This window comes from Pan paniscus, chromosome 17 (genome assembly GCF_029289425.2).
Source record: "Pan paniscus chromosome 17, NHGRI_mPanPan1-v2.0_pri, whole genome shotgun sequence".
NCBI lineage: Eukaryota > Metazoa > Chordata > Mammalia > Primates > Hominidae > Pan > Pan paniscus.
In genome coordinates, this window is record NC_073266.2 from 24,122,993 (window position 1) to 24,137,343 (window position 14,351).

The following is a 14,351-nucleotide window of genomic DNA, read 5'->3' on the forward strand; positions in this document are numbered from 1 at the left end:
AAATAATCCAGTCTGAGTGGACCATCCATTGCAGGACATTGACTGTCTCTGTGTCTAACCAAAGCTCCAATCTGGGAGGGATGTGGGAATACTAGAAAAGTTCAGGAAGAGAAAACAATAAGTGATTATTGGGATGAAAATATAGAAGTCAGAAGAACTAAGGGTTACTTGAAGCAGAGAAGGCAGAGAGAAAGTGCTTGCTGTTGGGCAGACAGCAGGCACAGGCAAGCAGAGGCAGCCTCAGCCTTTTATCCCCTCAGAGCAGCTGCTGGGCAAGAAGGCAAGTCAGCCTTTCTGGGGACAGTTTCTTCATTGGTGAGGCAAGGAGGGCTATACAGAGATAGGAGATTTCCAGTGTGGCTTTCAGCTCTCCCCAGGCTCTGACATTGACTCCGTGACCTGGTCTCACCCACTCTTTGTTTTATAGCTTCTCCAGCCCCAGTGGTGGTGATCTGCACACAGTGGGGCTAAGGCACAAACCCTATTTCATAAATAGCCACCACCCACCTCCCTAAATTAATAAACTAATAAACACAATTCTTAAAACAGCCTTCAGGTTTAGGTTGTGGCTGGTGTCACCACCTCTCCTTCAATGAGTAACTTGCACTCTCAAAGTCGCCCCCTGCTCTGCCCCTACCCAGCAGTCAGGGAACTCCTGCGATTACAAGACAACGATCAAACAACTAAAGCAGTCATCACCAAGCATTTATATGTGCTAGGCACTGCCTTTACTCTCTCTGTCCACATTGACAAAGCACTTACCTACTTTTAACATACTCCTCTAGTTAAAAATTAAGTTCTCTTATCTGGTATACAAGATATTTTTATGATCCAAATTGTGCTGGCTTAACTCCTGCCATGTCCTCAGCACTCCCCACCCTCTATCCTTGTATTTAGTTTAACGGTCTCCTGTGTAGCACTCACTATATGCCAGGTGTTGTTCTAAATGCTTTATAAGTTAACTCATTTAAACAGCACTAACTAGTAATGTACTGGTTAGGATAGGGCAAACTAAGTTTGCAGTAACAAACTGATCCTAAAGTATCAATAGCTTACCACACAAAGGTTTATTTTTCATGATGTGTGCAATGTGGATCCAAGAGGGCTCTGCTCCACATTGTTACTCAGGGACCCAGCCTGAGAGAAGCCCCCGTAGTTTTATCACATGAAACACATGGCCTCCAAGGTACCCACACAAGGAAAAACAAAAGTGACAGGTGAGTCACACAGGCACTTCACCAGCTCAGCTTGGAGTTGACACTCCACACACAGTCCATTAAGGCCAGAACTAGTCACATGATCATTCGTAACCCAACTATAAGAAAAACTGAGAAATGTGGACCGGGCACGGTGGCTCACACCTGTAATCCCAGCACTTTGGGAGGCCGAGGAGGGCGGATCACGAGGTCAGGAGATTGAGACCATCCTGGCTAACACGGTGAAACCCCATCTCTACTAAAAACACAAAAAATTAGCCTGGCGTGGTGGTGGGCACCTGTAGTCCCAGCTACTCGGGAGGCTGAGGCACGAGAATGGCGTGAACCCGGGAGGCGGAGCTTGCAGTGAGCCAAGATCAAGGCACTGCACTCCAGCCTGGGCAACAGAGCAAGACTCCATCTCAAAGAAAAAAGAAAGAAAAACTGAGAAATTTGGAGGATCACATGTGATGTTTGGTGAGCACAGTGTCTCTGCCACAGCTAGGAGGTATTAATATTCTTTTAGTGAGAAGGAAACTAAAAAGCAAAGGCCTGGAAAGGTGAGGTAACTGGTTCAAAATCAGCTGCAGATCCGAAATCCACACCCGGGCAGTCTGGCTCCACAGTCCATATTGTGAACCACCATGACTGGCACGTCCTTTCCCTCACCCTTCCCCGTTCACTCTCCACTCCTCCTAGATCCTGCCGCACGCACTTTCATAATTGCTTTCCTGCACCTCCTGCGATCCTCTTCCCAACCATATCTGCTTAGCAAAATTCGATTTACCCCTCACAATGCAACTTAAACAACATAGGAAGACATCCTTAGGCTCACCTAAAGGAGGAATAGGTACTTTTACATCAGAGTTCCCCAAATATTTTAGATAGACTTTGGATCTAGCCCTTATCACTTGTGTGGCACACTTACACCTATGTGGTCCTTCTTCCCAACTAGATACTGAACTCTTCTAGGTCAGAGGCTGTGTCATACACACCTGCATCCCCAGCACCTGCATGGTGCCAGGTGCGTGGTACATACTCATCGAATGAGAGCTGAATAAGTGAGGAAATGAATGGATAAATCTTCATTATCCTTTATGCAATGCATGAGATTGGTGTGAGGATGAAGAGGCAAATGCATTTGGAAATTAACAGAGGGCTGACAGGAAGTCAGGAACAGGGGCCAAGTGCGGTGGCTCACACCTGTAATCTCAGCACTTTGAGAGGCCAAGGCGGCAGATCACTTGAGTTCAGGAGTTCAAGACCAGCCTGGGCAACATGGCAAAACCCTATCACTACAGAAAATACAGTAATTAGCTGGGCATGGTGGCACATCCATGTAGTCCCAGCTACTCGGGAGGCTGAGGCAGGAGGATTGCTGGAGCCTGAGAGGTCGACGCAGTAGTGAGCCAAGTTTGCACTGCTGCATTCCAGCCTGGGTGACACAGTGAGACTGTGTCTCAAAAAGCAAAAGAAGATACTTCTGTTTCCAGCACCTCTTCTTTCTTGCCGTGCCGATAGCGCTCATGCAAGCATGGTTAACGTCCCTAAAACCCACCGGACTTTCTGTAAGAAGTGTGGCAAGCACCAACCCCACAAAGTGACACAGTACAAGACGGGCAAGGATTCTCTGTATGCCCAGGGAAAGTGGGGTTATGACAGGAAGCAGAGTGGCTACGGTGGGCAGACTAAGCCGATTTTCCGGAAAAAGGCTAAAACTACAAAGAATACTGTGCTAAGGCTTGAGTGCGTTGAGCCCAACTGCAGATCCAAGAGAATGCTGGCTATCAAAAGATGCAAGCATTTTTAACTGGGAGGAGATAAGAAGAGAAAGGGTCAAGTGATCCTATTCTAAGTGTCATCTTTTATTATGAAGACAATAAAATCTCAAGGAGAGTCTTACTGAGCACCAGCTCTGTGCCAATCGTTACTGTGGGGCTTTTTGTGCAAGTGGAGGTGTTCTACAAATGGATTTCAAAATATTTCCTTGAAGACTGAAAAGTGGGCCCAAATGGGAAATGTAGACTGGAAATGTGCTTCCTTTGACTTTATGGGTGGGAGCTACATTTGAGTCCTTGGCTGGTCCTCTTTAGGCTGGGTGGCATGGCTTTAGTGAGCCCTGTCAGCCATGCTCATATGTCAAATACACCCTCCTAATTCACTGGGGTAGCTCAGATATTGGAACAGTTACACAACTGTTTATATATCAGACTAAAATAAGATTGCCTCGTACTTCCGTGAGAAAATATGCAATCAAGAGGCAGGCCCTCATCTCCCCTCCACCAGGCTACGGCCTCCCTACAGCTGTGCCTGCTGTCTCGCCATTCTGGCCAAGGTCACCCTCTCCTCTAGTGCTCAGGATCCGCCCCCTGCCTGCTCAGGAATGTGTGTCCATCTCTGCTGCACTGTGACCTGCTGACCAAGCCCACGCTTTCTGCTGGATACTCTCATCCACAAACAAGTTACCTACCCACGAGGTCTTTTCCAAAAAGACAGGCCCCACTTACTCCCTATCCACTCCCCCTCCACACCTTCTCACGTCAAAATACTCCCCCTCCGCACCTTCTCACATCAAAACTTCTGAAAGCCCTCGCCATGTCTTCATCTCACTTCTATGTAGAATAATTAAAAAGCCGAATCCTTAGGAAGAGAGGAGAAGGGTGGCTGCCAGGGCCTGGGGTGGGGTCCTGGGGCAATGTTGGTCAAAGGCCATGAAGTTTCAGGGGTACAGGAGGAGTAAGTTCTGCAGGCCCGAGGTACAGCATGGTGACTGTAGCTAATCATGTGTTGTATGCTTGAAATGTGCAAAGAGAAGGGCAGGGGATGGTGGCTCACGCCTGTAATCCCAGCACTTTGGGAGGCCGAGGCGGATGGATTGCCTAAGCTCAGGAGTTCGAGATCAGCCTGGGCAACACAGTGAAACCCCATCTCTACTAAAACACAAAAACTTAGCCGGGCATGGCGGCGTGCGCCTGTAGTCCCAGCTACTTGAGAGGCTGAGGCAGGAGAATTGCTTGTACCTGGGAGGCAGAGGTTGCAGTGAGCCAAGATGGCGCCACTGCACTCCAGCCTGGGCAACAGAGGGAGAGCCCATCTCAAAAACAAAACAAAACAAAACAAAAGAAAAAGAAAAAAAAAGGAAATGTGCAAAGAGAGCAGATCTGAAGTGTTCTCACCACACACACAGAAAGGCAACTGCAGGCAGATGGGTATGTTCAGCAGATTGGCTGCAGTCAGCAGTCCACTGTAAGTATACACACAAAACATCGTATACACCTTAAATATATACAATATTTATTTAAAATTTAAATATAAATGTTTCATAAGAGCTTGTCCATGCTTGCCGTCTCCTCTCCTCACTTCCCATTTCCTCCTCAAGCAGCTCCCACCAGGCACCCACCTCTACCACTGTCCCGTCTCCCCTCTGGCCCCTATAACCCGTGGAGAGGATCCTTTAAAGCCTGAATCAGGTCATGTCATCCTAGTCTTGACTCCTCATCGTTCTTACAGGAAAGTCTTAAGTGCTATCATGGCCTCTGTAGAGCCACTGAACTTCTCAGATCCCCATCTATAAATGGGGTCTGTAAGGTGACTTCACACATGTGCTGAGAAGATTAAATGTCGAGATATGTACAGCACTGAGAACATTCATCATGGCTGGCACATAGGAAACCCACTGTGGATTCTTACCATTGCTTCCACTGCAGATTTCAGCAAAGACATTTGTGAGTTACCTTCCAACCCCAGCATTTTCTATGTCAGAATGGGGCAGTCCTGCAAACACAAAAGACAGATCCCTGGCCCTGTCTCTTCTTCCTGTCCCCTTCTGTTTCCCCATTGCATCTCCTTTCCCCTTGCTCTGCCTCCCAAGCCTCCCCCACCCTCTCACTCTTTCTCTCTCTCTGCCTCTTTAGCTTTTCCATGAGAGGGACAAGCACTGGGGAGGAAGTTGTATTTGTGAAAGTGACCGAGTTGTATACGATTGTGTGAGAAGAGAAAAAAGGGTGCATACAGAAGCCCTTTGAATGCTCCCTAAAATTCCCCCTTTTCCATCGTATCTCTTGGGATGAGAGAGAGACTGGGCTGGTGACGGAATGGTGGCGCAGTTGTAACATGGTCATCAGAGTTCATCTACCAGCATCTCCACTTACAAGTTTGCTTTCCAATGATCACCAGCTGAATGGGTTTCCCTACAGCAAAGATATTTCTTTTAAAATACCACTATTTCAAGAGTGTTTGGACAGGGTTATAACAAAAACCATAGGTATTGGTATATGGTTTTAGATTTCCCTGAGCACTGTTACGAACCTGGTCTGAATTCTCACAACAGCCCGCTTTACACCAGGCAATGGAGTCCTAGAGGCCTGGCACTCAGAACTCTGACCCCATGTCTTCTGGTTCTAAACCCTTTGTCATTTCTACTCTGCTCCTTCCAAGAGATTTTTGCCCCCTTTTCTCTAAAAATTGGAGAGAGATGAGCCCCCAAAATGGAAGAACTAAAATAGCAATAGCTACTCTCTTTGCAGGGCTTAGCCAAACCCCTAGGCAACCTTCCCCCTGCTGGAAGTCTCTCTCTGTCCCTCCCAATCAGAGTGGCCCAGGTCCCACCCAGGGGACTGGCCCAGGCTCGCCTCCTCCAGACAGTGTTCCCATCGTCTGCAGCCTGCCTGATGTCCCACTCCCCGGGGCTGGCCACCGGTTTTCCCAATCAGCCTAATCAGATCCACAGATCTCTGACAAAGGGCCTCTGCTTCTGCAAGTACAAGGGCTAAGGACGAGTTGTCTCTACTTTTCCAGATAATACAGTAGCTTTCTGGAGGCAATGCCTTGCTTTTCTCTGTTATCTCAACTACATGACTCAGGAGGGGAAAGAGGCCTGTGGAACGCCGGATTTCAGCTGCAGGGCATGTTGCGGAGGCACACACCTACTCAGAAACAGTCAAAGTCTGGGATGATCCTGGGTCCATGACTTCCTGGGGACAACACGCTTTGCCTCAGTGACAGGCCAGGAAAAGCCACTTTATAAAATTGTGTTTACCCGCCTGGCAAATTCAACTCAGGCCTCTCTCTTTGGTCTTTTCCAGACCACCCACGTGTGAACACTTTTTAGCTTGGGGCGGAAGCTCACATTTCAGAAAAAGCCACTGGTTTGGCCCCAGCCCCCAAAACCCAGGACCATCTGGAAACTTGGCCCAATTCCACACTTCAGCATTCCTGTTGCTGTGACTGACACCAACAGTAGCCCTTCCCTGCAGGCCCTGGCAGGCAGAAAACACACAGCATTGCACCCTAAAACGGAAGAATTTTGCTTTGAATGATGGCTCTTATCTATGGCGGTTTCTGTGAAGTTTTTGGACAGAGAAGCATTGGCAGAACACAGGGTTTTTTTCTTGTCTGGACCCATGCGTCATATGTGCACTTGAGCACGCAGTTCCCTCATTCTCATTGTTTAGTCTTGTGAAATAGGGATAATGGGGCTATTCCCTTCTTCTTAATGAGACTAATGAGCCAAATGTTTGCAAGATATATCAAGAAGTTTGCTAGAAGTTTTAAAACAAATTCTTCCAAAACCATTTTCTCAAAAACCTGATTTATTTAATTCCTTAGTTCTTTTTGGAACTAAATGCAACTCTAAAGTGGCATTTAAAAAGAGCAAGATGACAATTCCATAATCTGCTAGAAGCATTGTCATAAACATTGGAAGTAACCTTGACTAGCTGAGCTCATGGAAATTATGTCTTCATCTGCCTGTGTCTTTCCATTTCTCTAACTTCACATTACCAGAAATGCACAGTTCATGTGGGATGACATTTATTCAAGGTAATGATAACAATCTAGCTGTCTCTCCGGTGATGCATGTGTTCCGGCCCTTGCCGGCCCAAGGTCCACTTGCTTGCTTTTCTCTCCGAGCTCATTCCTTCTCATTCATTTTGCCCAGAAAGTTCCTGCTTCAGAGCTGAAGGTAAGTACATTTTCCACTAATTCCTCAGCTTGTTAAGTGCTTTTGGACCATGAATAGAGCAGCTAGGAACAAATCTGAGAAGAGGTACTATTCAGAATTCCTCCAAATAGCTCATCTTTTTAATTATGGGCTTTCATCCTTCCTAAGGGAGTTTGTTATTTTTCTAATTAAACTACTACAATGAAGGCTATTACCTTTTTGTCTAGCTAAAACAGTCTTCCCTATTAATGAATTTATTGGCTTCTCTAGTACTCTTCAAATTGTCATTGAGCTCTATTCAAGGACTACAGCCAGTTTTTTCCTAATAGAATTAGGGGTGAAACAAATCATGCTTCTATTATCACTTCTGGAGTTAGCCCCTTCACCTGATCAGCTTTTCTAGGTGTAAGAGTGCGGGGGTTTTAGCGCCACAAAGACGTGGGCATGCGGCAGCTTCCTGAACCTCAGGCATTGGTGTCTAAGCAACTCCACCATCCACACGTGTGACGTTACAGTTCAGGGAGATGCACGCACACTTTCTGTGCCTTTCTCAACCACTAGCTCAGTCGTCCTCCACCTTCCTAGGCAGCAACATGGGGCGCAGGATAAACAATAACTAAAAGCATACTGATTATCACATACTCCTGCAAAGTGTTTGCACCCAGAAAGCATGCAGTCACTGCCATCATGAGGGGCTCACACCTTCCTTTGGCTGGCTCTGTCGGGGGGCACGTGTTACCTAGAAAAGAGGCCCAGGCTTTCGATTAAACAGCTCTTCTTCATATTTCAGTTTGTCTAAGCTGCCTTCAGATAACTGTCCTCATTCTTCACTTACACACACACACTCATACACACACACATACACACATACATGTGCACACTTGTAAACATACATACATACATGCATGCAAAAAGTCCGAAAGGGATAGGAATGGGAAAGGGGTACAAAGGGGTCCAGAGAGTACAGCCTTGAGCAGATCAGAAGGAGGAGTGCTCCTCACATGCCCTCCCCACCCCATCCCCGGAGTGGGAGTGAAGCGGTGGTCACAGGCTCTGCTCACACATTCATGCCTGGATCAAGCTGTACCGAACCCATATGTGCTGGGCCTTGTTGCAAGCCTAAGTCAGAGTGGAGCCTCCTGGAGCCCCGGCGCTGAGGACAGCGCACACTGAGACAACACTTCACACTAGCTCCCAGACAGGACACACACCCACAAAGAGCTGTGGGAGCAGGGAGATGGGAGCCCTCACCCTGCCTTTGGGACACCGCTTAGGCCGTGGCAGGGGCGGAGGAGGGCATGAACCAGGGTAATGGGGTAGATAGCTCCAAAGCCAACCTGACTTCTCAGTGGATCCTGAATCTCTGGCAGAGGAGGTTTTTGCTCAGCAGCAAATTGCCCTCTCACTGCCTCAGAGCAACTTAAGACATCTTAAAAAAAAAAAAAATCCTATTCTTTACCTTGTTAATGATCCCAGGTATGTTTCCTATGGAATCCTTAGTGTCTAATACATTTTAATGAGAGCTTTCTTGTCTGTGTAAGCCACATTCCTTGCCTTCATTACGCAAATATAATTGCTGTGGACCAGGTTGTCTGCAGGGCTCAGCCTCAGACATGGTCAGGGCAGGTCTTATCCTAAGGAACTCAGATCCATCTGCAGGGTTTTCATGTGAATAATGCCGTTGTAGAAATAAGAACAAACGGCTACAGGTGCATAGACGGGCAGCGACCCTGGGCTCCCTTGGGATGCGGGGGCAATGGAGGAGAGTCTGTACTTGGGCAAGGACACAGTGCTGAGTGTGAGAAGTGAGGAAGGACGTGTCCAGGCTCAGGGAGAGAGAACGTGTGAACAGACAGGCAAGTGCTGGTGCAGACCCACCCAGTGGGCCCTAAAGTGTGGTGGAGTCCTAAAGTCTTAATTTCTCTGTTCTCTGACTTTGAGCTGCCAGGGTACAAAATTTGGAAGATGGTTTTAAAGTAAGTTCTCAACTCAAAATATGTGTGTGCCAATCTCTGTGCTAGCAGCATGGGTAACACACAGAGCCTGACTTGGTGGGAAAACAACATGTGCAAACTATAGAGACTAAGTCAACCTAGTAGGTGTCCCAGCATCAAAACCTGGGGGCGGCAAGCATTTGTGTGAGCAGCACAGACATGGCAGGGAAAGGTCCGAGTGGGTCACACTGGCAGGAAGGCACCATGGAGGAAGCCTGCCATGAGCAGTGAAGCTCAGAGGACGGGAGATGTGAGCGGGTGGAAGGTGGTGGTCCAGGTGAGGCTGTGCAGGGAGGTGAGCATCACACTGATTTCCAACCAGAACACTCCAGCCTGGGCTTCATGCCTCCCTAGCTGTGAGCTCCTGCAAAAGCTTCCATTCTCGGGACTTTCCTTTGCTCATCCTAAGATGTGATCACATTGTCATTCATGCCTAATTTCCAGTCTTGTGTATATTAAAAAAGAAATTATACTGTAAGCAGCAGTGCTCTGTGAAGTGTCGGAAAAGCTGTAAACCTGCCCAGCGGCCTGCAAGATGATCACACCAAGAGACGCTTCTGCCTGTGCCTGGCATGGGGAAAAAGAATAAAGCCACCCCCAAAATAAGGCTCCCTTGAAGGCCTCTCATAATTGAGCCTATGCGGAATTCAAAACAAGATGTGCGCTGGATTCAGATGAGCCATTGCCTACCATAGCGAGCTCTGCTGGCTGCAGCCAGTCTTCACAGTGATAAGCGTAACTTATAACTCTGTAAGATCAACATCAGTAAGTTCAAGGAAAACTGACTTCAGCTGGAGACAGTGACTGGGCCCTAGCAAAGCAGTTGGGACAGTCCAGGAGCAGAAAACAAAGTAGAAATTCATCTGTCCTTGAATTTTTCCTATTTCAACAGAGTATTGATTAATTGATTAATAATAATCTACAAGTTTTATTATGGTGCTATGTTGTTATTTTGTTTTATTTAGCACCAAAACAGCCTCAGAGTCCTGAGCCCCTCAGTTCCCAGCTCCTCCCACAGCTCTTGGCCCAACCTGACCCGGTCCTCCTACCCATACCTGTTTCAGAGCTAGGCTTGTCCTGCTTCCAAACACTCAGCCTCTCGGGCTCTTTGGAATAACCAAGCGAGCACAGACCTTGGAATGAGGCAGATTCGCAGCTGGGTGACCTTAAGCAAGGAACCCAACCTCCCTGAGCCTCACTTTTCTTATCTATAATATAGGCAGGGGAGCAGGAAATAGGAACACCTACCCTTTATGTGTAACTGGAGCATTAAGAGAGAATACCTTTCACTCTGCCCTGTCTCCAACCTTTAACATTGCAAGAGAAACCATGGCAAAATCAAATTGCCCTTAAAGTGCAGAATTGTAAGGATGTACTGAGGTATCCTGGAATCTGCTGTTTTACCTGGTTGAGTATTAAGTAAAATTGCTGAACATGCATTGTGGGCCCAACACAGTACAGAATGAATTACCTAAAGCACTCCTAAGTGAAGCCAATTCTTTTCCATGCCCTCCAAACCATGGAGCAGTTCTGACCCCAATTTGCAAGTGACCAAAGGCTCACCTGTCCTCTTTCTCAGCTGTGCATGTCTTACCTCCTCAGCTAGATGTTCATAGGCAGTACGGTGTTTCCTGTAGCTTTTGGATTTCCAATGACATATAACCTAAAATTGGATCCTAGAGGTGCTAAAAACTGCCAATTCTTTAAGTGATTACTTGGATTAAAGCCCCCAAAAGATCTTAAATCTTTCTTCCTGCTGCCCTCCTCATATGCCCCAATCTCCTTTTTCCCAATTAACATCCCCCAGACCCTAGGATGGAGACCCTGCCATAGATGGCGCAAAGCCAGTGTCTCCAGAGCAAGGTCCAGAAGCCAAAGCTACCCGCTGCACTCATGGTGGCCCTGGGGTCTGATTGGGTTGGACTCGGCCACTTTTTAAAGGTGGGGCGAATAGGAGCTAGGTAAGGCAGAGAAGTCTTCCAGGCACTCGTCCAAAGATACCCAGCAAATTTTAAAGCCTTCATCTGGGAGAAAAAGCAGATCTTTACTGACATCCTTTTATTTCATGGCATTTGTTTGGCTAACTAAACCAGTTATAAACTAGTTTATGCTTTTTCAAAAGGGGAAATTTTGAGCCATTTCAGAGATGAGAATGAAAATGGGACTGTGCAGGGAAGAATTTAGTACTCATTTTTAAGGTTAAACAAGGACTTGATGGAGTTTCTTTATCTAATAAAAAGGGAGCTCCAGGAGAGGCTGCAGGCTGCCTGGGTTGCTCCCTGACACTCTGGCCCCTGCTCTCGGCTGCCCGGCCCTCAGTTCCTCTCCTGTCCCTGTGTCCTTTGGCCCCTAGTCCCTGCTACTGTCACTGGCCTCCTTGCTCTAGCAATCACCCCAGCTCTGGGGTTTTGCTGCTTCACACTCTCACCTAAGGCAACTGCACCTGCCTGTGTTCCCTGCTGAGCCACGCTGACTGCTTTTTATAAATCATAAATCATGGGATTAAGTGAGCCAATGTCAACCTGGTCTCAGGTGTAAAAGATAAGAATTCAAAAAGGAAGCATTTTCTGGGGATGATGGTTTCACCCATGATGGGGTGGTGACTGGTGTTGGTTTTGTAGGAGAGACACTGGGACACAGGGGCATCCGCCAGCTCCCCCACTGTGGCTGGCATGATTTGGGGCAAACACTGTTGTGATGAGAAGCAGATGGATTGAGAGATTCCAAGCTGCCTCTCCGTCCTCCAGATGCCTGGTGCCCTGAAGGGAGCCCTAGTGCTGAGCATAACTGGAGCAGCCTCAGCCCAGCCAGGACTAGACCAGGGACCAGCAGCCCCTGGTCAGGGAACCTTCTGGCAGCAGCTGTCTCTCCTCCAGGCAGGCTGCAGGAAGCTGTACAAGCTCCCCGTCAGGCACTTTGTAGTATATGTTTTAAATACCAAAATCAGAAAACTTGCAAAACAGCAAGAAACACACTTTTTTAATCTTCTCCACTTGATCAACAGAGTCAACACAATCCCTGTCAAAAGTCCAGAAAGCTATTTTGAAGATGTCAATAAACTTATTCCAGAATTTCTGTGGAAAAGCAGATGAGCTTGAAGAGCCAACAAAACAGTGAAAAAGAACAACAAAGTCAGAGGACTGTCACTCCTTACTTCACAGTAAGTCTGAGTAACTCTCAGACTTACTCTAAAGCCAGTAATCAAGACAGCGTGCTCTTAGCAAAAGAACAGACAAACAGATCAATGAAACAGTAAGGACCACACAAATACAGGCCCACACAAATATAGCCAGCTGATTTCAACAAAGGCACAAAAGCAATTCAATGGGAAAAGGGTAGACTTTTCAACAAACAGTGCTGGAACAATTGGACGTTCATATGAGGAAAAAATTATTTTAAACATAGATCTTATTCCTTACAGAAAAAACTTAACTCCAAATGATCAAAGACCTAAATGAAAATTACAAAACTTACAACTTCTAAAAGAAAACATAGAAGAAAATCTCCATGACACTGGATTTGGTGTTTTTAGATATAACATGAAAAGCATCATCCATGAAAGAAAAAATAAATAATAGACTTTATTAAAATTTAAGTGGCACCCCAGTAGCAACAAGTACATTGAGCACTCTGATCTTGGTTTCTAATACCATTCTACACTGGATGAAATCAGGGATCCCTGGGGGAAGTGGCTTATTCTATGACTATGTCAGGAAATAACAAGTTGAGCCTGGAACATCTTGCAGTGCCAGAGAGTAAATAAGTGTTCCAGAAAGCCACAGTGATGCAGGTCTGGCACAGGACACAGGTGCCAACTGAGAGAGCTCCCAGTGGCCAAAGTTGGAACAATTTAAGCAATGAAACAAATCAAATAGCATTGGATTATAATCTAAAGTATAAAATAGTTGTCCATGCATTCATACTGATAGAAACATAGGATTGAATAAATAAATAAATAGGGAAGGATAGACTAATCTCCCATGCAGAAGAACTCCAAATGGATTATGTAGACACTCCACCCTCAAAGAGGTGGGGCAGAACTCTCTGCTCTGTATGTGAGGGCTATGCATTCTGACTTCCTTCCAAAGAATCCATTATGGAAACAGTGTGCAGGAAACACTGACTGCAGTGGGGAAACCTGGCAAGCATGAACTCAGCCAGGTGACCATGGTTAGCACCAGTCATGAGTCACCTTGACAGCGTGTCCCTTGATGTGATGTAATGAGAATGATAGTTTACATCTTGTGGTCTTCCTCCCGCAAGGTCCATAACCCCAGTCTAATCATGAGAAAAATATCACACAATTGTGGCAATTCTACAAAATGTTTGAGCAGTACTCCTTAAAAATTTCAAGGTCATCAAAAGCAAGGGAAGTCTGAGAAACTGTCACAGCCAAGAGAAGCCTAAGGAGACATGATGTCTAAAGGTAATAATACCATGTCCTGGATGAGACCCAGAAACACAAAAGGACATTAGGTTAAAATTAAGGACATTTGAATAAAGTATGGACTTTAGTTAATAACAGTGTGTCAATATTGGTCCACTAGTTGCAATAAATGCACCATACTCAGGTAAGATGTTAACATGATGTAAGATGTTAAACTGGGTGTGAGGTTTGTGGGGACTCTGTACTATCTTTGCAACTTTTCCATAAATTTAAAACTGTTCTAAAATAAAATGTTTATTTAAAAAATAGCTCATAGCTCTACCACCCAGTGATAACCACCATTAAAATTTGATGTCATGGATTTTTCTATGCCTTTGCTTGAAATACACATACACACACACACACACACACACACACACACACACACACACACACACACAAAGAAGCTCCTGCACCGTTGAACTGCAATTTTATAAACTGGTATATGTATGTAGTTTTAATAGCTGTATGTAATTTCAGGGTACATGTGATAATTTGATACATTCATATAATTTGTAAAGATCAAATCAGTGTACTTAGGATATCTATCACCCTAAAGTCTCTTCTTTACGCTAGAATCATTGAAATTCTTCTCTTCTAGCCATTTTGGAATGTACAATAGATTATTGTAAACTATAGTCACCCTACTGATTTATTAAACACTAGCTCTTATTTCTTCTATCAAACCATGTATTTGTACCCATTAGTCAATTTCTCTTCATCTCCCTCTCCCCTCTACCCTTCCTGGGCTCTTGTAACCACCACTATCTGTCTTCATGAGATTTACTTTTTTA

At 45.9% G+C, this 14,351-nt stretch overlaps 2 protein-coding genes across 3 annotated transcripts in view; both read left to right on the forward strand.

Moving 5' to 3' along the window:
• Window positions 1-2,723: 2,723 nt before the first annotated feature.
• On the forward strand, window positions 2,724-3,078 carry LOC106634016 (large ribosomal subunit protein eL42-like). Its single transcript, XM_014342271.4, has one exon. The coding sequence runs from the start codon at window positions 2,731-2,733 to the stop codon at window positions 3,004-3,006; it is 276 nt and encodes a 91-aa protein (XP_014197757.1). The 5' UTR covers window positions 2,724-2,730; the 3' UTR covers window positions 3,007-3,078.
• A 3,860-nt stretch (window positions 3,079-6,938) lies between these two features.
• MC2R (melanocortin 2 receptor) overlaps window positions 6,939-14,351 on the forward strand; it is a 33,505-nt gene continuing 26,092 nt past the window's right edge. The window contains exon 1 of one of the 2 annotated variants that reach the window (XM_057300444.1): window positions 6,939-7,016. The gene's annotated coding sequence lies outside the window, so the exon portion shown is untranslated. Of the gene's footprint in view, window positions 7,017-7,109; window positions 7,159-14,351 lie in introns of those variants that run through there. The other variant, XM_057300445.1, reaches the window with a different exon arrangement.

Excerpts from the sequence above, each read along its gene's own strand:
- LOC106634016 (XM_014342271.4), top strand. The coding sequence starts at position 2,731 with ATGGTTAACGTCCCTAAAACCCACCGGACTTTCTGTAAGAAGTGTGGC.